This window comes from Eptatretus burgeri, chromosome 1 (assembly GCF_056783735.1).
Source record: "Eptatretus burgeri isolate ZD-2024b chromosome 1, Ebu_testis_v1, whole genome shotgun sequence".
Lineage (NCBI taxonomy): Eukaryota > Metazoa > Chordata > Myxini > Myxiniformes > Myxinidae > Eptatretus > Eptatretus burgeri.
This window is the reverse complement of record NC_140961.1, coordinates 46,134,155-46,159,946: the sequence shown is the minus strand read 5'-3', so window position 1 is coordinate 46,159,946 and position 25,792 is coordinate 46,134,155. Positions and strand designations below refer to the sequence as shown.

Genomic DNA, 25,792 nt, shown 5'->3' with positions numbered 1-25,792 from the left:
GGATGAACGAATTCGAGTGAAGGACGTGATTGCCCGCAGGGATTGAAGATGAGGCAGATGATGGATGGATGGATGGATGTGTGTGTGTGTGTTGAGCTCTGACGCGGCCCAACCGGGAAGTGTCTTTTTACCTCCATTAAGTAGTCCACGTCCGCAGAGACAACCAAGTCGGCTCGCTCTTCCCTTTTCACCTCTTTACCTCTTCACCTCGGACGTTCCGTCCTTTTTATCCGTCCGCTCTCCTTGTCCCAATCTGTCTTGCGTCCTTGTCGCGTCGTCACGATGGCCGGACCCGGCTCGTTGCTGCGCTCTCTGGACCTGCTGGAGAAGGAGTTCGACAAAGCGTTTGTCGATGTGGACCTGCTCCTCGGGGACATCGACCCGGACCAGTCGGAGCTGACGTTCGAAGGCAGACAGAAGATGACCAGTCTGAGTTCGTGTTTCGCACAGCTCAGCCACAAGGCTCAGACTGCCTGTCAGATGAACGCCAAGTTGGAGGTAGGTTCCCCGTCCACCTGTCCTGTCGACCTGTGACATTTGAACCCCCAAGGTAGTGGCGAAAGGGGCTCGTGTCTTCAAGTCCCAATCTGTCACTTTTGTTGTCCCTATGTGTCTTGTGGGATGAGGAAAAAGGGGTGGGGGGGTGGGTGGGGGTGGGGTGTTTGGTAACTGTTGAGGAGGTGTTCCATGAGTAGGGAGGTGGAATAGGGGGTAAAATTGGCTGGGATCTGGGGGTGAAAAGGAAAATGGAAGTTGGGAAGGTTGTCGGGGTTTGGTTTTATAACCTTTGGAAAAAAAAAAAATCCCAATTATTAAATGATAATACTCGTTGTACTGGAATTTCAATGCTGCCTTATCTCCTCCACTTACCCCCTCCTCCGCAGATGCTGCTGCAAAAGGCCTTTGTCGTCGATCTGCCTTTGGAAATACAAATAATACATAAATATTGAGGACTGCCGAGATGGATAGCAATGTTTGTGGCGTGTCTATCTCTGGGTTATGTCGTGTGGATTCAATCGCTCATGGAATATGATCAGATTGGCAATCTCCACCTTTTTTATTTATTTTCTCATTTTGTTGTGGGTCGTTGCATCCTATAGGGTGCTGTCCTTCCGGGGACGACGTTGAACCGCCTGTCCCCCCCGCCCCCATATGGAGTACTTATAAACGACACGAATTCAATCCCACGAGTCGGCCCGTACCCTATCCGAATTCCAGCTTCTTGGTTTACAGGATCAACATATTCCGGTTATCGGTCTCTATCATGACGTGACGGGCGATGCCGGGTGGGTGGTTCTGTGCTTGGAACGACAAGAACGCTCAAATCATTTTGTGCCAAGGTCAAGTGTCTTTCTTTGGGAGAGGTGCTCCTTCGTCGATTTGAGGTTTATCACAAGTTTAGAAAGAAAAGATTTGAAATCCCCCCCCACCCCCTTCCATCTTTTGAGAGTACGATGTCACACCTCAAGACGTTTTCATCGAGTCCAATCTGAGTGATCTCCATCCATTTGTTGCTCTCTTAACCTGCAGGTAGAACATCATTCCCAAATCATCTTGCATCTCTGAGGTTGTTTCCCCGGAGAACTCCGTACGGTCGTAACAGATGATGGAGAGGATACGTTAACGTCTGTTTAATCCTTCGTCCTTCACCGTGACGCTGAGGGTCCATGATGTGTGCGGTATGGTGCAGGCAGAGTTAGTGGATTTGCGCGTCGATCTCAGCGAAGCTCGTGGCGCAAAGACCGTGCTCGAGAAGGAGTTGCATTCCCAGCTACTTCAGCTACACGCCGTGCAACTGCAGCTACACAGCCAGACGGGCCTGGATACCGATTCCAACGTCATCAAAGCCAAACTCGTACGTTGTCTGTTTTTGCATTCACACTTTCACCGCCTTCTCTCCTCAACCCTTGCGGCAGTTGTAATTTTCAATCGTGTACACTGCGTGCAAATTTGTCTCGTGTTTTGGTTTGATCGTGTCTAACTGATTTTTTTTTTTCAATGATATTGTCCTTTGTGCTTCTTTTCCAAGTCTGGGACAAAGGCAGAGTCCACGGTAAGATTTTTCTTCGATCTTTACTCTCCACCTCGTTGGGCTGTTGTGCTTTTGCTCTCTGTGACAAAGGTTGTCATGTCGCTTATATTGGAGATTTGGAGACACCTGTAAATGTCTTGAACCCCAGGTTAAAATGTTACCCTGTTGTCAGTTTATCAATTGGGTATTTATAATTTATGTAGTTAGGTGTTTGTGTTGAGTTATTTTTTTTTTTTTTTTTTTTTTTTTAAGCGCCATGGTTAGTCACCCATTATCCTTAACCCGCTCATATCCAGGGTGAAGAATGGGGTTAGGGACGGATTGCAATTTTACTGTTTCTACGTTTTGATCGTCTGACTGCATTTTGCTTTTGTGTCAGAAATCAAGAATAAAAGATGGAATCTAAAATTATTAATAGTTGAACCATATCGTGGACGTAAAACCTACAGGGGCACGTAGCTAATTGGTATGTGGTTGCAGGAGCTGGAAATGGTGAGCGGGAGGCAGGCCGGAATACGCGAAGCAGTACTCGAGAGCGAGGCAAGACTCATGAGACGAGAAAATGCGGCTCTTCGCCGTCAACTCGCCACTCTGCAGGGGGAGGTGTATGGTGCACGTCTGGCAGCCAAGTACCTTGACAAGGAGCTCGCCGGCAGGTATGCACATGGCCACTCTTTTTTTTTTTTTTCCCCCCATATTTTTTCTCCTTGTGGGACTTCGGAAACCGGAAAGTCCACATTAGATTGCAACGTTGAATGCCTTGGAGAGATAAAATATTTGACTGGCGATTCTTGTTCAAAATGATTTTTAAAAGGTCTCCAGCAACAAGCATGCCAAGCTGCTATTATACTTGAACACATTTTGAATCCGACACCAAATCCACATGTAAGGTGGTTATCATCATCATTGTTTTACGGCCGTTTCCACGCTTGCATGTGTAAGCCGTGGTTTACCTAACTGCTGCTTTCCAGGCTGCACGATCCCTTGCTAGCCCTCTTGTTTGGCCTCTCACTCCAACATCATCTCTCAGCAACAAATCCCATGTTTTCCTTGGACGGCCTCGAGCTCTCCTTCCATTGACATTCATATTTATACACCTCCTCACACAACTACCCGCCCACATCCTTTCCACATGTCCAAACCATCTCAACATACCTCTACGCATAACCTCACTAATGCTTTCTCTAGCTAACCTTTCTCTTAATTCTACGTTTGATTTTCTATCCTTCACCGTCACGTCACACATCCACCTCACCATTCTCATTTCATTTCGTTCACACCTCCGTTCATCCTCCTGTTTGATCACCCATGTTTCACTGCCATACAACATCACACTTCCAATGCAAGCTGTGTAAAGTTTTCCCTTTAATCGGAGAGAGGTCCCTTTCAATGTCAACAGAGGTAACAACTCCCTCAACTTCCTCCAGCCACTTCTAATTCTTGCAATCACTGCTGCTTCCACACCACCACCTGCACTAATCATATCACCAAGGTAACAGAATTTATCAACACATTCCAGAGATTTATCTCCGTAAACTAACCTTTCCACTCAAATTGGAATCACTTGTTTACCTGCGCAAACAGCACATTTGAAGTCAGGTGCCACCTGTAGTCTTCCCCTAATGCCACTACACCTCTTGTGCACCCAGCAGTTGCAGGATTTACACAAGATTGAATTGCTACCAACACTTTTTCTACAGAAAGCACAGGGCAACCTCCCTCTTTTTTTTTTTTTCCCGACACTTCCTTCTCTCACACCACCAATCAGTACTTTCGTTTTCTCTGGATTCACGTTGTCCTCTGGCCTCCATACCCTCCTTCCATACTGTATATTTGCCCATTACCTCTTCCACACTGTCGGCTATCAGCATGAGGTCATCTGCATACAGGAGTTCCCAAGGTGACCCTCCTCTAAATTCCTGTGATATAGCCTCAAGAACCATGATGAACAGGATTGGGCTCAAGACTGACTCCTGATGAACACCCACTTTCACTTAAAAATCCTCACTCTGCACTCCATTTACCCTCAGAGGTTTTTGGGCCATCATACATTGCCATGACTACCCTAACTAACCAATCCTCCACACGTATCTTTCTCATGGACCATTGCACCACTTCCTGAGGCACCCTATCAAACGCCTTCTCCAAATCCACAAATATAAAGTACAGTTGTTTATTCTTCCCCAGATATTTTTCCTGTAATTGCCTAACTATAAAAGTTTCCTCTATCGTGCCCCTTCCTGGCATCAAACCAAATTGCATTTATTATATATTAACACTCTCTCTCATCAATTTATCCATGACTCTCTCCACCACTTTCATTCCATGGTCCAGCAACTTCAGACTCCTATAGTTGCTCTGAACTAAGGCATCACCCTTCCCTTTATAAATATTCACCATTGCACTCTTCAACCACTCATCTGGGACAGATGTCTCCCTTATAATTGCATTTATCAATTTAGTGATTAAATTCACTCCAATATCACCAGGTGCTTTCAGTATCTCTGCCACAATACCAGTGCAGCTCACCGCTTTACCATTCTTCATTTCATCGATGGCTTTCTTCACCCATTCATTCTTTATCTCAGGTGGTGGGCTCTGCACTGGCTCTACTGCCTCCAGAATATCCCTGTTCCAAGGGAACTCCTCATTTAGCAGGTGCTCATAGTATCTCCCCATGTTCATAGTACATTTCCCATGTCATCCTTCACACATTGTTCTCCTATGAGATCCTTATTTTGATGGATCATTTGCTTTGTTATCCTAAATATCTTCCCTCAACTATCTGCATTATTTATTTATCGCATCTGGAAGTGAATCCTTTACTCATTTTTTGGCCTTGTAAACCTCCCTTCTTGCCCTACGTTTAGCCACTAAGTATTCCTCCTTATCCCCTCCCTTTTTCCAAATCCTAAACAGTTTTCGTTTTTCTTGAATCGCCATATCCACCTCATTATTCCACCACCATGTAGCCTCATGTCGAGCTGGGCCCTTCAACCAGCCACATGCCTTTTCAGTAGCATACAGCAGCCCATCTTATAAAGAGTTCCAACAACTCTCTACATCCTCTCCTACCATAGGATTTCAAAGATTCATTTCCAGAAGTTCCCTCTAAAAATGTTCCTTTACATTCTGATCTCTGAGTTTCCATACTCTTCTCCTTGGGACGTAAGGTTTCCTCTTTTCCCTGCTCCAACTTAACTTTACATCACACACTAGCAGCCGATGTTGTAAGGTACATTCTGCTCCACCTATTGTTTTCTGCCGTTCTGCCGTTTAAATTTGATAAATGCTCAACTTTCAAAGAATAAAGATTAAACATTCCATTGACAAATGTACCTTGTTGTTTTTTTTTATTTTTTTGTATACAATTTTGAGGTTCGTGGAGGAGCTAAAACAGAAAAAGGATCAGAACGTAACAGAACGAAAGGAGAAAGAGAAGGGAAACAAACCATGGAAAGAGTGGAGGGTGCAACACCAGAACGGAGGCGGTACAAGTCAGAGACCACTGACCTGTCTGTGATGTTAAAGTGATAGGCCCGTATCTATTTATTCATATTTACCCCTATCCCGTATCATATGCAGCCTTTGGCTGCCTGGCTGCATCACTTTCTGGGGACGCAACTGTGCCATTGATGCAATGCCCCTGTTACCAGCAAGCTGGTACTCATTTTGCCGACTTCAGAAGGATGACAGATTCAGTCAACCCCACCTGGTGTTAATTGAACAGCCTGACAGGGGCTTGAACTCGAGACCCTAGGATTTTTAGCCAGCCACATTAACAGTTAAGCCAACACCAGGTCTTATAGGCCCATAGACTCAGCTTAATTGTGGGAGATTCCAATGATCTTGAAGGCCTTGGTTTCCATGATGTCAACCTGAACATGGTGTGAGGCAGGGGCACCAGTCCAGAGAGGACAGCAGTACTCCATCATCTGAGTACTTGCTTCACATTTGTTCTCTCGGATTCAAATCCCAAAAAATATTTCCCTCCACTATAAATAAGAAAAGTCTGTCAAGAACACTATCACCAGCTCTTCACACACCATCTTTCTCTCCACCAAATCTTCTGATTTTAAAGTCATTAACTTTGTATAATTTAGAAGTTGTACATTCAGATCTCGATGCCGACAATTTGTTCAGAAGTAGAGTTCCAGAGTTGGGGGAGATGCTTCAATAAGTAAATGATTAATTAAAAGGCATAATCATTCCATCAAAAATGACAATCTCATCAAATGCTAGTCGAGCTCGGAGGGGAGGGTGAACATCTGGGGTTTCTGTAACAGAATGATGACCCACATTCTGCATAATTACCTCCAGAGTTCAACAGATCCAGCTTTTGGGACAGAACCTGAAGTGTGCGGCCCATGATCGCCTATGGAACCAGCTCGAGGCCGAGATCCACCTGCACCGGCACAAAACGGTCATTCGGGCATGCCGAGGCCGAGCAAACCCGCATCATCCACTCCGAGCACCCCCTGCACATGTATGTCGCTTCTAACACACATCTGTTAAATTATTTTGAACTATTCACTTCATTCGTTTTCTCTGCAATGAAGCGTTGTAAAGGAGCATTGATTTGAAAATCGAGCCCCAAATGTTCACCATATTCATGTGGAGTGAGAATGAAATATTTAATCATGCTTTTCAACTGACAATTACATTTAGAATTGCTGAGGTTTTTATTTTTTTCCCTTTTTCTTTTTTTTTTTTGTATATACATGATTGAGGCTCATGGAGCAAAATGGAAAGAGGGAAACACAAACAGAAGCATAAAAGTGAGTAAGATGTAGGGGAGGGGGAGAAAGACTCATTGGGATGAAAAACAGCAAAAAGAGGAAGGAGAAAAGTGGGGATGAAATAGAAAAGGAACAAATCAACTAATAACGAACAGAAGTGAAGGTGATTTGGGGGGGGGAGGGGATTATGAATAGGGATGGGGGATGAACTGCTGTCTTGGAGTCTAAGAGGGAAGAATGGGGCTGAACAGACTGGGGAAGTTGGTTCCACAGGTGAGAGAAAAGAGGAACAAATAAATGAGTGGAGGTGAGCAGTGAGCCAGGATTTGGGGAGTTTAAATAAGAAGAGGGTTAGGCCTTAGTTATTTTATAACTCGGTTTACAGATCCGCCGACAGTATATTTGCTGAAAATGAAATATAAATATAAAACACATTTTTAGCCTTTTATATTTATAAATTTTCCGCTGAAGGTGCAAAAGTTTCAAAACCCGAAATGTAAACGTCGGTATTTATTTTCAAAATATAATTTCGCGCTCGCGCACCAAAATGCTGAGTCCCCTTTAAACAAACTGTGTAGTAGTCTTCGGTCATGGCGTCTGAGCAGTGGCCAGCATGGTTCAGATTGACTGTGGTTTCTGGGGCGAAAGTGATTGTTAAGAAGTATGTCAGCGGTATAAATTCGAGTGACTGTATTGGTGATTTAATTACGCAACATCTTGACGACGAATATTCTGGCCGAACTATTGCATCAATTCAGTGCAGCAGCAGGGATGATTCGCAGGCTACTCTCGATCGTGCCGATTTTGTTTCCGTCGAAAGTTGTACACCGCTGTTCGTATTGAAAGATTTCGGTGCCAAGTACGTCAAAGTTTCCCTGCGAGATGCTGATATTCAGCCTTCAACGGATCAGAAATAAGCCTTTGATGTGCTCATGGGGATGGGGAGACGGTACGATTAGATGCCCACTGAAAAGTAAGAGCTGGTTATGGCTCTGATTGACCGTTTTGAGCATGTTGACTCCGAGGGGACACCTTTTTTAATCATATCCTGCACAACACAGGTTTCAATAAGAAAAACATGCCAGACTATATTGTAAAAACAAGTTTTAATCCTTTATCATTTTTTCACATCAGATGATACAGTGAACATGGGCATCCTGCATTTGAATAGTCTTCCATCTTCAATGTCTTCTTAGATCCTCCTGGTCCGGGATTTATATTCCCCCCCCCCCCACATACCCTTGTCTTGTCCATGGAACATCCAAAAACAATTCATGAAAATATATAATTTCTAAAAATTGAAATTGTATTTATATTTATATTTCGACCTACCGACCCTACATTTGAGATGAAGAACTGTGTAAACCAAGTTATAAAATAACTAAGGCCTTACTGGTAGACCATGTGTACCCAGCAGAAACCTGGGAGGGACAGAGCCAAGAGAAAGCAGAGGGTGCAAGACCAAAAAGTATATGGGGGAATACAGACCAACCTGCCTGTGCCGCAAAAGTAACAGGCCGAGACGCTCGGCTTCATTGCAGATTGCTCATAGATTTGGATTTGTCACGACCAGTCCCCTTTATTTATATCCGCTGATACCTGAGGGTCAATAATTAAAGTGAATTTCGCTATCACGAATGGCGCATGTCTGTACTACAACTGTATTATGTGCAATATTGCAGCGACAAATGGATCATTTGTTGATCACTTATTACCCGACTTACCTGCTTATGGTGCCCGTAATCACGCTGTAAATACGGCTGTTGTCCTTGAAGAGTGTACATCTACACAGTGGCGAGGAGTTGTGTGTTTGATAGTCGGTATCAAACTGTGTGACAATCCTGAGGAATCGTATGTTGCAGCAAAACATGTGAACGGTTTCTAAAAGGACAGACGAATCCTCGATGGCAGTAGACATTCGTCACCCAAGCCGATGATTGTGCACTCTCGTCCATCCTTTTTGGAACCGTTCACACCATTCGTTCACATTTCTCCGTGATGTACAGTTCTTGCTATGTTGTGCAGTCATTCGAAGAAGGTCATACGGTTTGACACCTTCACTCAGCAAATAAACCTGATGACGACTCGCTGTTCTGAAATAGTGCACGCTTGATGACACGATTACCAACAGCACAAATGGGGAAGTCGGGTATTAAGTGGTCAATAAATTCCTCACTTGCCCCTGCAATAACACACACATTTGTATTACTTGCATTGTTAGACTTGTCATCATGAATACAAATTATTCCATTGTATAGTTACATTGGCCAAATTCCCTTTTTTTGGGGTTGCATACAAAAATTGTAATATTTAATAAATGTGAAAATATATAAAATTCAAAATTATAAATGATCAAGTCATGTGATCTATTCGTTCAGTCTTGTTTTTGTAAGTTGGCTAATGACGGTGCATTTTCCTTTTGTGAGTTATCTCCTACGAGTATCAAGTCCCTCCTTCAGTGTTAAAGGACAGCCGTTTGGTTATGTGTTTTGTACTTGTACTTAGGATGCAGAGACGCTGCGGAAGCAGCAGGGTGTAGGCCAGGTACGTCGAGTACTCCTCACCAAGGATGACAAGGAAGGCTTGGGAATCTCTATCACAGTAAGTCGAATGAAAATAAATGAAATGATAATGACCAGAAACCTAAGGACAGCCTTTTGTGACCTTTATTTCTGATGTTCCTTGTCCAGGGAGGTAAGGAGCATGGCGTCCCAATAATTGTATCTGAGGTCCATCCTAGCTTGCCAGCTGCTCGGTCTGGTGGGCTTTTTGTGGGAGACGCCATCTTGGCTGTAAACGGGATCAACCTAAGGGACGCCAAGCATCAGGAAGCTGTGAGCATCCTTTCCCAACAGGTTTGTTTCTTGTATTTTTTTTTTCTTTTAACACATGGTCAAGGCTTATGGAAGAGCTAGGACACAACATAAAGGGAACGGCAGGAGAAAGGGGAAACGCTAACAGCAGGGTGGAGGCAGAAAGTAAACAGAGATGGACAAATAAGGGATACAGGTAACAATGAGGGGTAGGAGAGAATGCAAGGGGTGGACAAGATAGATACATAAACAAAATTTTGGGAGGGATGAGCAGTGGTTGAACAGGTGTAGAAAAGATCATTGTTTGGGTGATTACTTGAGATGGTGGTGAACAGCTGTCTTGAAGACCGAGAGGGAAGAATGAGATTGAAGAGAATGTGGAATGTGGTTCCAGAGGTGGAGGGGGGGAGAACTAGAAGGGCACTCGGTAGAGTGCATACCTCTGCCACGTAATGCCTGATCCATGAGAACATATCAGGCCCAAAACATTTTTGAAATATCATGCTATTACAGCACTATATCGTTTTTGACCCGATCTCTTAATGGTGAAGAATCACTGAAAAAAATTCTAGTAGTCACATCTGGATCGTCACCAAGATCTAATCATTTCGTCCTGGTCACACACCCAACCTGTCCACAAAATTTCATCCAGATCTGTCCACAACTTTTTGAGATATCCTACACACAAACAAACAGACAAATGAAAAATCACTCAGTGACAACTTGGCAAAACAGCACAAAGTAGAATGGCACTCGATAGAGCGCATTCCTCTGACAGGTGGAACGGTTCACGTTTTGTATCCCACTGATGGGCTGGATCTGAACCAAAATCCAATCCACTTGTTCTTGTCACCTAACCAACTCTTCCACCAAGTTTTGTCCTAACTCGTCCACAACATTTTGAGATATGATTTATTTAGTTTTTGTCCCTATCCATCAATTTTAGAAATTAGGCCTATGTTGACCTTTTGTTCTTAAAATTAATTGGGAGTTGAATTCAGCGACCTGACATGAAAATGCTCTTCAAATTTCAAGTCAATCAGATGAAAATTGAGGGTTTTAGAAAGTTTGGCCTATGTTTACCGCAAAATTAATAGCTGGTTGAATACAGTGACCTGATATGCAAATGCTCTTCAAATTAAGTCAATCAGATGAAAATTGACAATTTTAGAAACAATTTCAAAATTTGGCTTATTTTGGGTTCACATTATGGCCTATGTTGACCTTTTGACCTATGATAACCTCAAAAGTAATGGGAGGTTCCATTCACTGACCTGATATGCAAATGCTCTTCAAATTTCAAGTCAATGGGATGAAATTTTGAGGGTTTTAGAAAATTTGGCTCAAACTGGCCTCTTGGTCTATGACTATGTAGACCTTTTTGTTCGACCGAATTTTATGGAACTTCAATGTGGGACCATCGCAGGGTTGGTGACATTAATCTCCTTAAATTTCAGTATGATCGATTGAGCAGTTTGGGCTGGAGGTGAGCGGACAGCCAAACACACAAACAAATGTAGGCGATCAACATACTTGTCACAAAATACATTTTTTTGCCAAGTAACAAACAGTACTTCATCAAGCTGTGGATGAAAGCCTTGTAGGTAGATCGGAGCTCAGGTGTGCCAAGGAAGGACTTTGCATGATGGAGGATGCCCAGTCAGCATCCGGCTTTCGAGGCTAACTTTGAAATGTGCCTTTCCCAAGAGAGATCATGTCAGAGTAAAACTCAAGAGTATGAGTGACTGACCTCTGAGAGGGTTGTTGAGAAAGTAAATGGGAGGGTTTACAGTACGATCCTGAGAGAGGGATCGAGAGAGGGATCGAGAGATCTCAGGATTGATAGACATGTCCCAAGTGTTTGACCAGTTTGTGATTTTTGTCAAGGTTTAAGGAGAGGGAAGAGGCTGCTGTCTTTCAGAAGGATGAGGCATCTCACGGCAGAGAGATAAAGAGAGTTTTCCAAAAGAGTCAGTGAGATCATTGATCAAGATAAGGAATAAGATGGGGCCTAGAACACTGCCTTGGGGTACTCCAGCCTTGACAGGGAGAGAAGAAGAAAGGGTTCTGTGGAGTGTCACGCATTGGATTACTAATTTTCTCTACTCTCATAGCCAAGAGTGGAATTGGTCTTGGTTTCTTTGGGCAGACAATTTGGAGAGAAAGGCAGGATGCCAGACTGTATTGAAGACTCAAGAGATGTCCAGAGCAATGGCCCTGATCACACGTCTGATATTGAGGGTCTCCACCTATTGTTGGGAGAGTACAAGCAGCATGTCCATCGTAGAATGGACAGGTCTGAATCTGAATTCATGATGTGAGATGAGGCTGTTGGAGAAAACGAATTAATTTATGTCAACTGTGATGATGGATTCCATGGCCTTGCTGATTGGAAGCAAGCCAATTGGTCTGCAGTTGAGGGGATTCACCTTTTTTATGTAATGCTGTGATGTTGGCTAATTTCCAAGCAGATGTAAGATGACCTATGGTAAATGACAAGGTGAAAGGGCAGAGGGAAATGAAAGAGCAGCAGAGAGCAGGTTTTAGGACTGATGCTGTCCGGTCCATTTGCAGTAAAATCCAAGAGTTGCCAGAAAATTTTCTACCTTCTCAGGTGCAAAAGACATGGTTCAGGAGCAGGTGGGTATGACTGGGGATATATATCTACTATATAAATGGCAGTACTTCTGTCTGTTTGCAACCAATAAACTCTTAGACCAGTGAACCGATCTTGATGAAACTTTACACACATATAGACATAACATTCAGCTCCAGGATGTGCTAAGTGGCTTTACATAAAAATGAAAAAATATATGTATATATATATATATTTGAAAAAAATAATTCCATTAAAAAAAAAATGGTTTTCGAATAGTGCGCCGGCGTATTAATCATACCAAAAGGCTTCATGGTTAAAAACGCCAGGGTTTTTTGAAATACAAAATGATCGTATTCGTTGACTTTGTAAACATACACATTCTCCTCCTGTTATTTCAATTCTCGAACTGCACGCGCACGGCAACAGCTAACTGCTGATAGATCTGCTCATGAACGAGCGAGACAAGCGGAGTCAGCTGGAGAGAGAGAGAGAGACAGAGACAGAGACAGAGACAGAGACAGACACGCCTAACTGCAAATAGAGCGTCACACCAACGGGCGAGAGAAGCACAAAACTCACGTTCCAGCTTTCTAGGTCCGGGTTTTGGCAGGACATCAAGGACAGTTTCCACTGCTGCTAGAAACATTGAGTGGCTCAAGGCCGCCTTCAACTATGACCTCTGAGGATTACGGCAGCATAAAGCCTTCCTTCCATAAATCTGAGGAATAAAAGAAGCCTTCCTAATTTTCTCCATACAACTAATGCCTCAGTCTAACTAGCGTGAGGAAAATAGGGCAAATTTCCCGGGTATTACCGGGTACTTCATCTAGTGTGTATATATATATATATATATATATATATATATATATATATATATATATATATATATATATATATATATATATATATATATATATAAAACAGAATGGAGGCATTCGGCCTTCTCACGAGCAGTCGGCTGTGGTGCCATTTGAAGAGAGGGATGGGATGGAAGGGGAGCGTACACGAGAACCTGATTTGACAAGGTGCCACGAGGTTTTAGAGGAAGGAGACAAGTTTGAAAGCTCATTCTTGAGATTGGACAGATGTTTTCTGGTTCTCCTGAGAGTAGACATGCTTTGTGATTTGATGAAACAAAACACTCAGTGCACCTTTTGGTTATCGGTCGACACCCAAACTGTGCAGTATCTTCATAACTGTTCGTCAATGGTGATACATTTCTGGGTCTCGACTCGCAAACAGCCATTTTTCTTTGCCCCACCCCAGCGTGGTGAGATAGACTTTGAAGTGGTGTTTGTGGCACCGGACGTGGACTCGGACGATGAGAACGCGGAATATGAGGATGAGACCGGACGACGTTACCGGCTCTACCTGGATGACTTGGTGTCGCCCAAAGAGGGACGATCATGGTCACAAGCAGAAGAATCTTCACATGAAAGCAACGCACAAGGTGATTCTAGAATAGTTATGAAAACGTGATGATATTTTGGTTCTTTGAGTTTGGTGATGTGTGTTGTATAACACTTTTGAAATACAATTTCATGGAACTAATCACCATTCCTCCCCCTTCTCCTTTTCCACATAATCATCCCATGCTGTCTTTATTATATCCAGGTAATGGTAATGACAGACCAGTTAACAGTGAAGCAGCTAGCCTCCAAGAAAACGGTAAAGAAGATTATGAAGAAGCTCCGGATACTCAAGACTGAAAAGGTTTGATCGACACTCTGCAGCCTGAGCCAGGCTTGCAGCATTGACCTGGAACATTTTGCTTCTCCTTGGCTGATCACCAGTTGGTTCATCTTTTATTTGTCCTGCACAGCACCTTGGCTCAGACCTTACTGGACATGTATGGACTGCCAGATCTGACTCTCACTCTTTCCTTAGCCTGAGGAAGAAAGCAGCTCTTCATCCTTCCTCTTCACCGTCAACCTCAACTCCTGACTTTGAAGTTTTGCTGCCTTTTTTTATGTTAGCCTCTGCTGTGTATCTACTTTGGGTCAAGCTCTACTATTTATTTGGCTCAGTATGGCAGGAGAGCATTGTGGTTTTCACAGAAGTCTCGACATCATGAGTTTGCCCATCTCTTTGGCTATAAAGATTCTGAGCATTTCATAATACAACTATTTCCTCGTCCAAACACTCCCTCCCTCCCACCTCAACTTGGATGTTTTCTCCCAGCTTTATCCTTCTCCCTCGTCTCTCGTCATTACCTTCATTATTTCATCGTCCCTCTGCTGTGAAAGCAGGGTGAGCTGTCTTGTGGTTATTTCAGATTACTTTGGTCTTTCTTGGAAACGTTTCTGGTCATAGTTAACCTGTACAGCACAATCACCCTTTGAACAATTGATGATTGAGGAGCGTTCCACAGGAGGGCGTGGGTCTTATGGGTTCATCGAATTTTCCATGTAAAGCTTCTTGTACTTTGTAACAGTGATGGCTGGTCAGTTCACTCAGACCCAAGAAGAGATCCACAAATTATAATCATTAAATAAATGTGGTGGCTGGTATGGTGGGGTAAAGGGTTGCACCTGTATGAATGAGTCAAATGCAGTTTATAAACAGCCCGTAACCTGAGTGGTGCAAAAGCATTGTTGCTCAGAGTTGCTGGATTATTGTACTGTTTGTAGTGCAAAGCAATGCCTCTTGTGATTCATTATACATCGTGCATTCAGACAAAAACGATAAACTCATATTTCTTTATTTATTCGTATGCAGCCTGTGGCTGCTTGGCTGCATCATTTTCTGGGGGCGCGGTTGTGCCATTGATGCAATAGCCCGTTTACCATTAAGCTGGTACTCATTTTGCCGACCATGGAAGGATAACAAGCCGAGTCAACCCACCTGGTGTTAATTCAATGGTTTTGGCAGGGGCTTGAACTCAAGACCCTAAGATCTTAAGCCAGCCACCCTAACCATTAAGCCAACATCAGGCTATGAACTCATACAATTCACATGCATGACTTCTGTTGATGTTGCTGAACAAAGATTAAGAAGTTTCTTGGTTTAAAAAAAAAAGTACAAAATGTGACAGATTAAGCAGATGACTGCAAATTATAAATAAAGGAATAATATAGCTACTGGAAGTTCCATGACACAACTCAAATCATAAAGCAAAGGCAGGTATACAAGTAACTGTACCTTGTCCACAGCACATTGAGGTGCAACTCTGGCCTTCAGTAAAACAACAAGTCAGTAAGGTTCAGTTTAGGGTTGTCAGAGAAGGGCAGCACAGAAGGATCAGACCATGAACATCGCCTCCACTTCGTTCTCTGGCACATGACAATCTGCAAACATCCTTTATCCCTGCCAATTAAGAGTAATTTGGCATTCACTCATTATGGTCAACACTGCATGAAGTTAAGCAGAAAGCTCCAGCTTTGGTGTAACAGACTCTGGTGGGAGAGAAATGCATGATTTTGGCACATGGTAGCGAAATTCCATGGCACTGGTACAACTATCCTTTACCACTTGCCCAGGAGGTATCCTGTTGTACGTCGTTCTGCTCGGCGAGGCATATCTGGAAGCCAAAACCGAAAATATCTTTGGTGTCTGTCTGTCCCATGGTACAGCATACTCTCCAAGGCTGAGGCTGGTGACATGCTCGTTTGCTGGAAGGATCGGGATCGCATACTCCGGGCCTGGCCGGACCGTAGGTTCTGTGTACGTTTGAAAGTCTGAGGTGGTGGTCAATGGCGGAGACAGAGGCACGTCGGCAGGTCGGAAGGTCGATGCATTTCGTACAAGTGGAGAGCGACCACCTGGAAGCATGTAGTCTGAGAACAGACCAAAGCAAATGGGCAGTTTGAGTGGTCTACAACAATACCAATGTCATTCGGAATAAGTGCTTAAAAAAAACAACATTAAATTAATAAATAATTAGTCAAACAATCTGCTCACTTGTCTGGAGTGCAATTTGGCCCGTCCAATCTGCATGCATTTTCTGCTCGTCCCCGTTTTTGCGGCCAACTCCAAAATGGGCCAGGACAATTTGGGATGGTCATCCGGCTGCTGCCCAAATCTTCCTAATTCAATAAAGGAGGTTAACATTACGTTGGTCACCAATTTACCTCGTTAAAATGCTGACATGGAATATACTTTCCAGGGTACCGGAAAGCATATCACGTGATCCCATTACATTGGATCATCATACCTTGCACTTCCATGTAGTTTAAAGAGAGAGTTGAAAAATCAAGACAAAAGTCTTTTTCTAAGTCCTTTTGCAAAGATGTTCAATTTCATTGAGATGTCGAGATCATACAGAGGCTGGCAGGATGGCTTTGAGGTACGCACACTCGCCTCGAAGCTATCTAGCCTGGGTTCAAATCTCAGCCCAGCTATAAACTCATCCTGGTGTTTCACAGGCAGGGCGATTCTTCAATGTGTGTGCAGTCCCTCAGATGGATATTAAACTGGGTGTCCCATTTCCTGTCATTAGTTGGTGGATATTAAAGATCCCACGGTGTCCTTTGTGAAGAGTAGGCGAGATGTCACCGGCACCATGGCCAAATTACAAATTCCTTCCTCAACTACTTAGTCGAACATTAGGCCTGGTCAACCACTTTGTGAAAGACAAGGGCTATAAACTTCCCCCGCTCAACCCCACAAGAACGTGGAATAATTGTGGACATTAAAGGAAGAAGAAGAGATACAACTTCACTGGATGCTGGGGATTTTAAAACCACGATTTTGCAAGGAGGCCGTGTGGATGCATTTAGTTTACTTCTGCTGAGTTGCGCAAGACTTCCTTGCATTAAAAGACATTCCAGGTAGATGACGTGTAGCTTATTTTCAAGATCAGCAGCTGGAAGGTGTGGAACAGTCTTGCACAAAGTCGAGTTGTCTACAAAACGATGAATTTATTTTTGTCATTGACATACAGGGTGGACCAAAAGTCAGGAGCCATAGGGTTAATATTGCATACAGTTAAAAAAACAAAAATATTCCATGTAAGGACTAAAAAAACGCTTATGATAGTAAAAATAATTTATTGATTAATAGATTACCATGTGGGATTAACACTGATAGAGTAAATTACAGTAAATGTTCGAATTGTTGGCCATTAACTCACAAGCACTTTTTGATTGTATGTACACCATGATGATGCGCGAGGACAGTCTTGAACACCTCCGGTTTCTTTGAATCGCTTAATTTGTGTAACAGCTCCCTGAATAATTGGAGCTCTGAATATCTTTCATTAAACTCAGTACCAATTGATGGGTTTGAAGAGCCTGGCCTTCCACTCATCAAAACAAGCTCCACTCTCTCTCATCTTTTGTTAATTTTGCTGCTCATCTGGAAAGAAAGAAGGGGAAATCTATTTTATTTAATATCTGTGTTTAAAATAATATAATGAAAAAATAATCCCATTGCTTTCACGCTGCAAAGGAGCATAGGGCTGCCGAGGCAGTTTCAGTGGCGAGGAGTGCAGTCCTGGATGGGTCGTCAGTCCGAAGCAGGTTATTCCGAATTATTACCCCAGTACACTGGTACTTATTTTGCTGACCTTGGAAGGATGACAGGCTGAGTCAACCCCACCTGGTGTTAATTCAACGGTAACATGGGCTCAAACTCAGGACTCTTAGGTCCCAAGCAAGCCACCTTAACCACAAAGCCAACGTCAGGCTTTTAAAATAATATACAAGGTAAAAATTAATTATTATAGTGCAACTGCCCAAATCCTATCTGGCTTCTGACTCTGAGCCACTCTGTATAATAAGAACAGAATTGGTACCAGAAGACTACCTTGAGAGAGGTTGGCCTGCAGAGGTACAGTATGGGATAGTATTCCGTCCAAAGCGACCCACTGCTTGTGAACATGGAGGAAATCTGACAGCCAGTCACCAAAAACAATTTAATAAGGAGAGGGGGGGCTGAATGCAGTTAACTGGCAGTCTGGAAAGCATGGTAGGTGCCAGAGAGTAATGAATACACAGAAGTTGTGAGATTTGTTTGTAACTGAAGGCATTCATGCACAGAAGCAGCATTGTGTTGAAGTGTACTACACTGCCCATTCCATTACTTTTCTTATGATGGAGAGAAGGCAAACCAGGCTATAGTTGAGTCTAAAGTAAATGTTGGCACCTTCATACTGTATAAAGTGGGGTAACACTGGCAACTTTCCATTGATGCAGGCAAGTGGCCATTAGAGAATGACCTGGAAAAATAGCAATAGAGTAGACAGAGCAGATGGGCAAGTTTTGAGTTTGAAAACGCTGATGCCATCAATCAAATCCAGTAGTAGTGTAAGAATGGCTAGGAATTTCTCCTCCTTTGTAGGAGAGGGAAAAATGATGGAGTTTTTTGGGGGGGGGGGGGATGAGTGGAGAATAGGATGAGTACAGCAAGAGCAATTCAAGACCTTCGGATTTCCTACAAAGACAGTTTAGGTAGTCAGTCTAAGCACAAGTATTGTGCATCATGACTCCATCCTTCAAGGGTAAAGTAAGATAAAATGCATGCATAGGAGATAGACAACCAACAGCCACCAGGGTTTTGTAGATTACAAGAAACCCAAAGAGATCGAACCTCAGGTGAGCTCGTTGTTGACTTCTGGCACGTCTGAGTTTCAAATCCGAGTACAATTAGCTTGGATCTGTGGTTCCGATTGGTCCATAGTCTCTTAATGTCCTTGTACCAGAAGTATACTGGCATCTCACATCTTTGACGGCAAGCAAAGATTCCTCTATCAGCATTCAGTATTGGAGAACGGAAAGGGTTCAACTTGCAGCCATGTGGATGATCAGAAAGTTTGATGATGGAGGCGTTATGGGCCCAAAACCTTGTACGATTCCATCACAATCGTGGTAAATTCTTAATATTGGAAATCATCTGGAAAATTCATAAATATTCCACACGCCTTTATTACAGACTAGCACACACCACCCGTCGCTTCGCTGAGGGGAATACTAAAGGGGGGAGGAAGAAAAAGAGAGGGGTGGGGGAGAGAGAGTGGAGGGAAAATGAGAGAGGAGTGAGGGGAAGGGAAGACAGTGCGAGGTGAGAGGAAGGGAAGCAGACGTGCGGTGGAGTGTTAATTACGATTCATACTGTTTCATCAAAATGATTCTCATTAGAATAACAGTGGAGATGGAAACAAAATAATGTCTGAAATCCATTTTCTACCGGTCGTACGATAAATACCATCCAGAGACAAACACCGCCCGGAGGTGTTTGTTAGCTCAATGAAGCTGGTTAATTTTGGCACATTCCTAAATCATTTGTTCACTCAATATAATTCTCCAAACAGTAGAAAAAGATGAGTTTAATGCTTTGGAAATTTCACATCTTCTTGTGTACGTCTGGAGAAGGAGGAAACATAGCCTGGCTTGTTTAAAGTAAATCGGTATATCGGCTTAGTTATAAGACTCGTTATTTCTTTAAATTATCAGATTTAACAACAGATTTCGACACTTATTTTGTCCGGACGATATCCGATCCTCAAAACCGAAATAATATTTTGATGATATACTTTAATTAGTCTGTGAGAGTAGATCATGGAGAATTGTATCATATAATGCATGAAATTGCTCCAAGCTCCGAATTTGAAAACAATCGTGTTTACTCAAGCAATATATGCAGCGATGAAAAGGCATTCGATACGAGTGAAGAACATGTAAAAAAAAAACTTTATCATTAAGAAATCGATTGTTGCGGCCTGTTCCGAGTCAAGGTATGGTTGAGCAGGCCAAAAAAATACGGTGGCTTCAGACCCCAGCGAGGTTACCTGGGATACGCCTTAAGACCCATCGGGAGTGGTGACCGAAAATAAAGGTTACAATTAAATAAGGCCATTAATTATTTTCAAAAGGGGTGTTTTAATTAGCCCAAACATCCAATTTTCACTCTTGCACTTCCTTGGAGTTTTCTTAGTATGCATGCAAAGTTTCAGGCTGCTCGGTTTTATAGTTTTGGAGTTATGGAGGAGACACACTGACATTTATTAGTAGAGATAAGTGCACACGCGTGCATCTATGTACAGGATAAAGCCATTCGCGATTAGATACATCACACCAGTGACTTCCTTGCAAAATCTTACCGGCCTGGCTCTGAGAGCACGCAAGGTTCCGCAGGACTGACGTTATGTCTCGAGAACGGCGCTTCTCGCTGTTGCTCAAATGGCTGTTGGAGTAGCGTTTGAAGGATGAATCCACAGTCTCAGGAGCATGGCTTGGAAAGATCCGGCGAAAACCCCAACAACATGCTGGGGAAAATAATATGTTCTGACAGGGGCTCAACAATGAGAACAATTATTTTAATACAATGAATAAATAAATAAAAGATTCTCACAGACCCCCAATCCTCACCAACTTTACCAGCGGGTCGATATGATCGTTTATGGTGTCCAACAACCACGCAAATAATCATGGCAGCCACAACAATCAGCCCGACAACTGTTGCTGCGCTGATTGGCAGCAGGGCTAGAGAGATGAACACATGCAGTTTCAACAGCAAGAACAGGGCAAAGGAATGCAAGAGAGTAAAAACCAACAAAACCTTATTGATGTTTGGTTACCTCTGAGGTCGGGACAACACTGTTATGAAGTGGTTCACAAATATTATAGTGCTGCCATTACCTGTAGGAATGGCAGAGGGTTGCGTTTCGTTACTTTTGGCTTCCAGACTTCGCAACGCACCACTGCCTCCAAGATGCTGCGTGGGTTCTCGATCTGACGGAGGATTTCAGTGAATGGATTATAGCTTTCGCGTTTGTAGGACCGATGAGAAACCATCGGCATGAAGCAAACGTGGCACAAAGGGCCATAAGTTGCACAGTAATAGCATATGGCTGCCCTTTGGACCGTGCCACTCCTCAACGCCATATTTTAAACGCAAGCATGGCAACTTGTGATACCTCATAGCATCTGCTTAATCATTCACACCCAGGGAAAGACAAACATTGATCTAACCTTGAAGCTTTATCACAATGCATTAACAGCCAAGGAATCAAAAACACATGTTCAAAACACAATGTACCTTTCTGGCAACATGACAAATGAACATTATCCATAAATTTAGTCATACTTTGACTTTGTTTTTAAACATGGATCTTCCATTGTGTGCATACAAATGCAGCTTTGATATCATGTAACCATGGCAACTATTCAAAGTTGTTTGGAGATCGACTCAATGACTGGTTTTGCATGGTATCCTTAACTAAGCCCTAAACCGGGGTGAATTGGCTCAACTACCAGCACGTGAAAGTAACTAATACAAGAAGAAATAAGTACCAGAACAAAATAATTGATAACAAAATGCACGGAATTATTACTCCACCACCCTTCTCTTCACCCCCCCCCCCCTGTTACCTCCACTCAACAAGTATCCCAATGAAGTTTTCAACATTTCCACAATATTCCACCTACAAATGAATTCATATGTACCGAGTGGTGTGGGATTAGTGTGCGAGAGCGTGGGTCAGTTGTGTGTGTGTGTATGTGTGTGGTGTGTGTGTGGTGTGGTGCATGCGTGTGTGTGTGTGTGTGTGTGTGTATGTGTGTGTATGGTGTGGTGTGTATGCGTGTGTATGGTGTGGTGTGTGTGGTGTGGTGCATGCGTGTGTGTGTGTGTATGTGTGTGTATGTGTGTGTGTGTGTGGTGTGGTGCATGCGTGTGTGTGTGATGTGTGTATGTGTGTGTATGGTGTGGTGTGTGTGTGTGTATGGTGTGGTGTGTGTGTATGTGTGTGTATGTGTGTGGTGTGTGTGTGTGGTGTGTGTATGTGTATGGTGTATGTGTGTATGTGTATGTGTGTGTGTGTATGTGTGTGTGTGTATGTGTGTGTGTGTGTGGTGTGTGTGTGGTGTGTGTATGTGTATGTGTGTGTGTGTGTATGTGTGTATGTGTGTGTGTATGTGTGTATGTGTGTGTGTATGTGTGTGTGTATGTGTGGTGTGTATGTGATGTGGTGTGTATGTGATGTGGTGTGTATGTGGTGTGGTGTGTATGTGGTGTGGTGCGTGCGGTGTGTGGTGTGTGGTGTGTGGTGTGTGGTGTGTGGTGTGTGGTGTGTGGTGTGTGGTGTGTGGTGTGTGGTGTGTGTTGTGTGATGTGTGATGTGTGATGGGTGATGTGTGATGTGTGATGTGTGATGTGTGATGTGTGGTGTGTGTGTGTGTGTGTGTGTGTGTGTGTGTGTGTGTGTGTGTGTGTGTGTGTGTGTGTGTGTGTGTGTGTGTCCGAATTTGTGTCCACCTCTTACAGTTGCAGCAAGTACGTCAGAAGGAATCTGTCAGTGGCCTGTACTCGAGGCTGTGGTTTGTCGTACTTACCTCGTTGCCCTCGCACAGACACTGCGATCAGCGGTAGGAGAAGCTTGGAAAAGCCAGGGAGAAGCACCTGAGTCCTGAGCGCCATAAGGTTGGCACAAGGGCATCCCGCGCAAAATGAATGTGATACCAGGTACTCAGGTAGTAAATATATACTCTTTATCTGTCTTGGTATGAGCTCGTGCTCGTCAAAAATCCAACCCACCCCCTTCCAGTTTCCGTTTTAGCTCCGCCTCCCCTTCCAGTTTCCGTTTTAGCTCCGCCTCCCCTTCCAGTTTCCGTTTTAGCTCCGCCTCCCCTTCCAGTTTCCGTTTTAGCTCCGCCTCCCCTTCCAGTTTTCGTTTTAGCTCCGCCACCCCTTCCAGTTTCCGCTTTAGCTCCGCCTCCCCTTCCAGTTTCCGTTTTAGCTCCGCCTCCCCTTCCAGTTTCAGTTTTAGCTCCGCCTCCCCTTCCAGTTTCCACTTTAGCTCCGCCTCCCCTTACAGTTTTCGTTTTAGCTCCGCCTCCCCTTCCAGTTTCCACTTTAGCTCCGCCTCCCCTTCCAGTTTCCGCTTTAGCTCCGCCTCCCCTTCCAGTTTCCGCTTTAGCTCCGCCTCCCCTTCCAGTTTCCACTTTAGCTCCGCCTCCCCTTCCAGTTTCCACTTTAGCTCCGCCTCCCCTTCCAGTTTCCGCTTTAGCTCCGCCTCCCCTTCCAGTTTCCACTTTAGCTCCGCCTCCCCTTCCAGTTTCCGCTTTAGCTCCGCCTCCCCTTCCAGTTTCCGTTTTAGCTCCGCCTCCCCTTCCAGTTTCCACTTTAGCTCCGCCTCCCCTTACAGTTTTCGTTTTAGCTCCGCCTCCCCTTCCAGTTTCCACTTTAGCTCCGCCTCCCCTTCCAGTTTCCGCTTTAGCTCCGCCTCCCCTTCCAGTTTCCGCTTTAGCTCCGCCTCCCCTTCCAGTTTCCACTTTAGCTCCGCCTCCCCTTCCAGTTTCCGCTTTAGCTCCGCCTCCCCTTCCAGTTTCCACTTTAGCTCCGCCTCCCCTTCCAGTTTCCGCTTTAGCTCCGCCTCCCCTTCCAGTTTCCGTTTTAGCTCCGCCTCCCCTTCCAGTTTCCGCTTTAGCTCCGCCTCCCCTTCCAGTTTCCGCTTTAGCTCCGCCTCCCCTTCCAGTTTCCGTTTTAGCTCCGCCTCCCCTTCCAGTTTCCGCTTTAGCTCCGCCTCCTGACACACACCCCTGTCTCTTCACGGGGTCAATGTGCTGTATTGATATATTTGTCTCCATTGGTAAAGTTTGAAGCCCTTATGTGCAATCTTATTACTGTGTATATTGTTCATGTAAAACCTTAATAATTCTGAATTTCACTCGGCATTTGGCTAAAGGGAGAGAAAAAAAAAACATGTAAAAGGGAGAAAAGACTCATCACGCTAACAAAATGAAGGAATACTCCTCAACGTATTGTTACCCTCATTGCGACGTTTTAAAACTGTCACTGACATAAATCTTAGCACCAAACGACCAAATACTTATTGCTATCACCAATATATAGTATCTCTGCTGAAATCAGTACATACTCATGAAGTGCATCTCTTTATAGTGTAGAAGTCAGAAATTTTTTTTTAAAAACATGTCGGGATGAAATCCCCCAAAAAGAACCAAACAAGGTAGGCAGGATTCGGAATGGCACCACAATACAACACCACAATCCTTTTATGGATTGTCATCACAACATTTTAAAAAAATTTTTATAGGTGGAAATATTATAAAAATTTGTATGAAGATGTCTATGTTAAAGGTTGTTGTGGACTTGTAGTGTGGGTTGGTACCATTGTGTATTTTATTTGTTGTGCGATCGAGACAGAAAAATGCAAAAGATGTCATCATGGAAATCAGTGAAATGATTGTGTTGTTGTATTGTGGTTTCATTCCTACCTTGTCATTCCTTCCTACCTTGTTTGCTTCTTTTTTGGGGATTTTTTTTTTCATTTTTATAAAATGTTTTTTTTCTGATTTGTTTAACTCTCTTTTTCTCATACAAGTCTCTTCCCCAGCTCCTTTAATGTCCCGTCCAATATTACCGTCCATTCTGTCTCCACTGACACTCTGCTACCCTGTGGTCCTTCACTTTTGGAGTCATCTATTTAATTTGTTGCCTAACATATCAGTTTTTTATTGACCCTCTCTCCTTTCTCTGCCCCTTCCCTTCTATTTTATCTCTGTACTTCTATATCCTCCCATTCTTCCTCCCCTTCTCTCCCAAACTGCTCTCACCTCCTTTCCTTCTCCGACTGTCGAATATTCTCTTATTTTCATATCCATATAGATGCCCGGTGTGCCGAATGCCAGGTAGGTCAAGGGAAGAGCCTCCCCCATGGTTTAGTGAGAAGCAGGTAAGCTTGCTCGGCGGCCCCAGTGACCCAGGGGTGCCAAGTGTGAGTTTCGCAGGTGTGCAGTCCTGCACGTGGAGCCACACTGCCCACCCACGATATTGTGTGATGGCACAGAGAGGAAGTTCGAGGGCCAGGCCCTAAATTGATGAAGCACTAACGTGCGGAACGACAGGAAAATTGATTGAATGGAACCACTGGAGAGGGTGGAATGGAAAAAGGAGAAATAGAATATTGTGACGTTCGGTTAGGATAGGTATGCTCCCCCTTGGTACCATTGTGTGTGATTACGGCCGCTGGATAGCGGGGTAGGGGAATTGGATCGTGAATGGACCCATTGTGTCCCAAATTCTCAAAATGCGCACACCGCAAACTCCCCCATCGGGCTCAAGATACTGAGCGTTGGTAACCTGAGCGGAATTTTTGACTCATGATCTTGTGACATGGCACATTAACACAGTGTGGGTTGATGTGAAACCGTGACGTGCAGCATTGGAGAAGGATGATGACACGAAGGTTGTGTGCTTGGCATTAGTTGGTGTCTGGTTGATAGACCAGGAACTGACATCATATAATCCTGAGCAGACAGAACTTGCCTGTTTGACACGTTTAATGTTGATGAGTTCTTCATGGATGCTGGTGCTGCAGTGCTGAAAGCTGGTGAAATGGTTCTGTCTGAAATGACACTGGTTTGAGCAAAGTCGCTGAATATTGGAGGAAGTTCAGCACTGCTAAAGGTGAGCTGAGGACAGAAATGAGGTTCAGCGCAGCTGACTGGTAAAGGGGAATTGAGGTGTATTTGGAGGTAGTTCATCCAACTGGTTAATTTGAGGTAAGACTGAATCTGGAGGAAGTCAGCCAACCGGTTAAGGTGAGTTGACATTTCGGAGGAAGTTCAACAGACTCTTGAAGGTGAGCTGATGAGAGAAACCAAATTCAGCACAGCTGACTGATGAAGGTGAGGTGAGACTGGATCGAGAG

The 25,792-nt window shown here is 43.9% G+C and overlaps 3 protein-coding genes across 8 annotated transcripts in view; 1 reads left to right on the top strand and 2 right to left on the bottom strand.

Moving 5' to 3' along the window:
* Positions 1 to 258, bottom strand: part of UBE3D (ubiquitin protein ligase E3D) — a 151,394-nt gene extending 151,136 nt beyond the window's left edge. Inside the window, exon 1 of the mRNA XM_085882246.1 lies at positions 132 to 258. The gene's annotated coding sequence lies outside the window, so the exon portion shown is untranslated. The remainder of the gene's footprint in view (positions 1 to 131) is intronic.
* Positions 216 to 17,439, top strand: GOPC (golgi associated PDZ and coiled-coil motif containing). Of its 2 annotated transcripts, XM_085882223.1 has the most exons (9): positions 216 to 498; positions 1,691 to 1,855; positions 2,030 to 2,053; positions 2,513 to 2,688; positions 6,353 to 6,518; positions 9,277 to 9,372; positions 9,462 to 9,626; positions 13,450 to 13,633; positions 13,798 to 17,439. In XM_085882223.1, exons 1-9 carry the CDS (start codon positions 283 to 285, stop codon positions 13,890 to 13,892), a joined length of 1,287 nt encoding a protein of 428 aa, XP_085738349.1. In that variant the 5' UTR covers positions 216 to 282; the 3' UTR covers positions 13,893 to 17,439. The 2 variants fall into 2 exon arrangements, with proteins under 2 accessions (XP_085738349.1, XP_085738351.1); XM_085882225.1 differs by lacking the exon at positions 2,030 to 2,053.
* Positions 6,769 to 22,718, bottom strand: LOC147034393 (uncharacterized). 5 transcript variants are annotated; one of them, XM_085882301.1, is made up of 6 exons: positions 22,455 to 22,717; positions 20,760 to 20,852; positions 20,490 to 20,603; positions 20,222 to 20,386; positions 16,084 to 16,208; positions 15,820 to 15,959 (listed from the first exon to the last, which is right to left on the bottom strand). In XM_085882301.1, the coding sequence occupies exons 1-6, from the start codon at positions 22,537 to 22,539 to the stop codon at positions 15,873 to 15,875; spliced, it is 669 nt and encodes a 222-aa protein (XP_085738427.1). In that variant the 5' UTR covers positions 22,540 to 22,717; the 3' UTR covers positions 15,820 to 15,872. The 5 variants fall into 5 exon arrangements, with proteins under 5 accessions (XP_085738445.1, XP_085738408.1, XP_085738417.1 ...); XM_085882310.1 differs by having other exon boundaries at positions 20,499 to 20,603; positions 22,455 to 22,713; XM_085882319.1 differs by lacking the exons at positions 15,820 to 15,959; positions 16,084 to 16,208 and adding an exon at positions 6,769 to 8,953 and having other exon boundaries at positions 22,455 to 22,718.
* Between the last annotated feature and the right edge of the window lie 3,074 nt (positions 22,719 to 25,792).

Bases quoted from the DNA above. Each gene is read 5' to 3' on its own strand.
- GOPC (XM_085882223.1), top strand. From the start codon at position 283: ATGGCCGGACCCGGCTCGTTGCTGCGCTCTCTGGACCTGCTGGAGAAG. The intron at 499-1,690 runs GTAGGTTCCCCG...GGTATGGTGCAG, and splicing joins AGATGAACGCCAAGTTGGAG to GCAGAGTTAGTGGATTTGCG. The intron at 2,054-2,512 runs GTAAGATTTTTC...ATGTGGTTGCAG, and splicing joins GGACAAAGGCAGAGTCCACG to GAGCTGGAAATGGTGAGCGG.
- LOC147034393 (XM_085882282.1), bottom strand. From the start codon at position 22,539: ATGGCGCTCAGGACTCAGGTGCTTCTCCCTGGCTTTTCCAAGCTTCTC. The intron at 20,853-22,454 runs GTAAGTACGACA...ATCCTCCGTCAG, and splicing joins GTCTGTGCGAGGGCAACGAG to ATCGAGAACCCACGCAGCAT. The intron at 20,604-20,759 runs GTAATGGCAGCA...TCATCTCTCTAG, and splicing joins ACCCTCTGCCATTCCTACAG to CCCTGCTGCCAATCAGCGCA.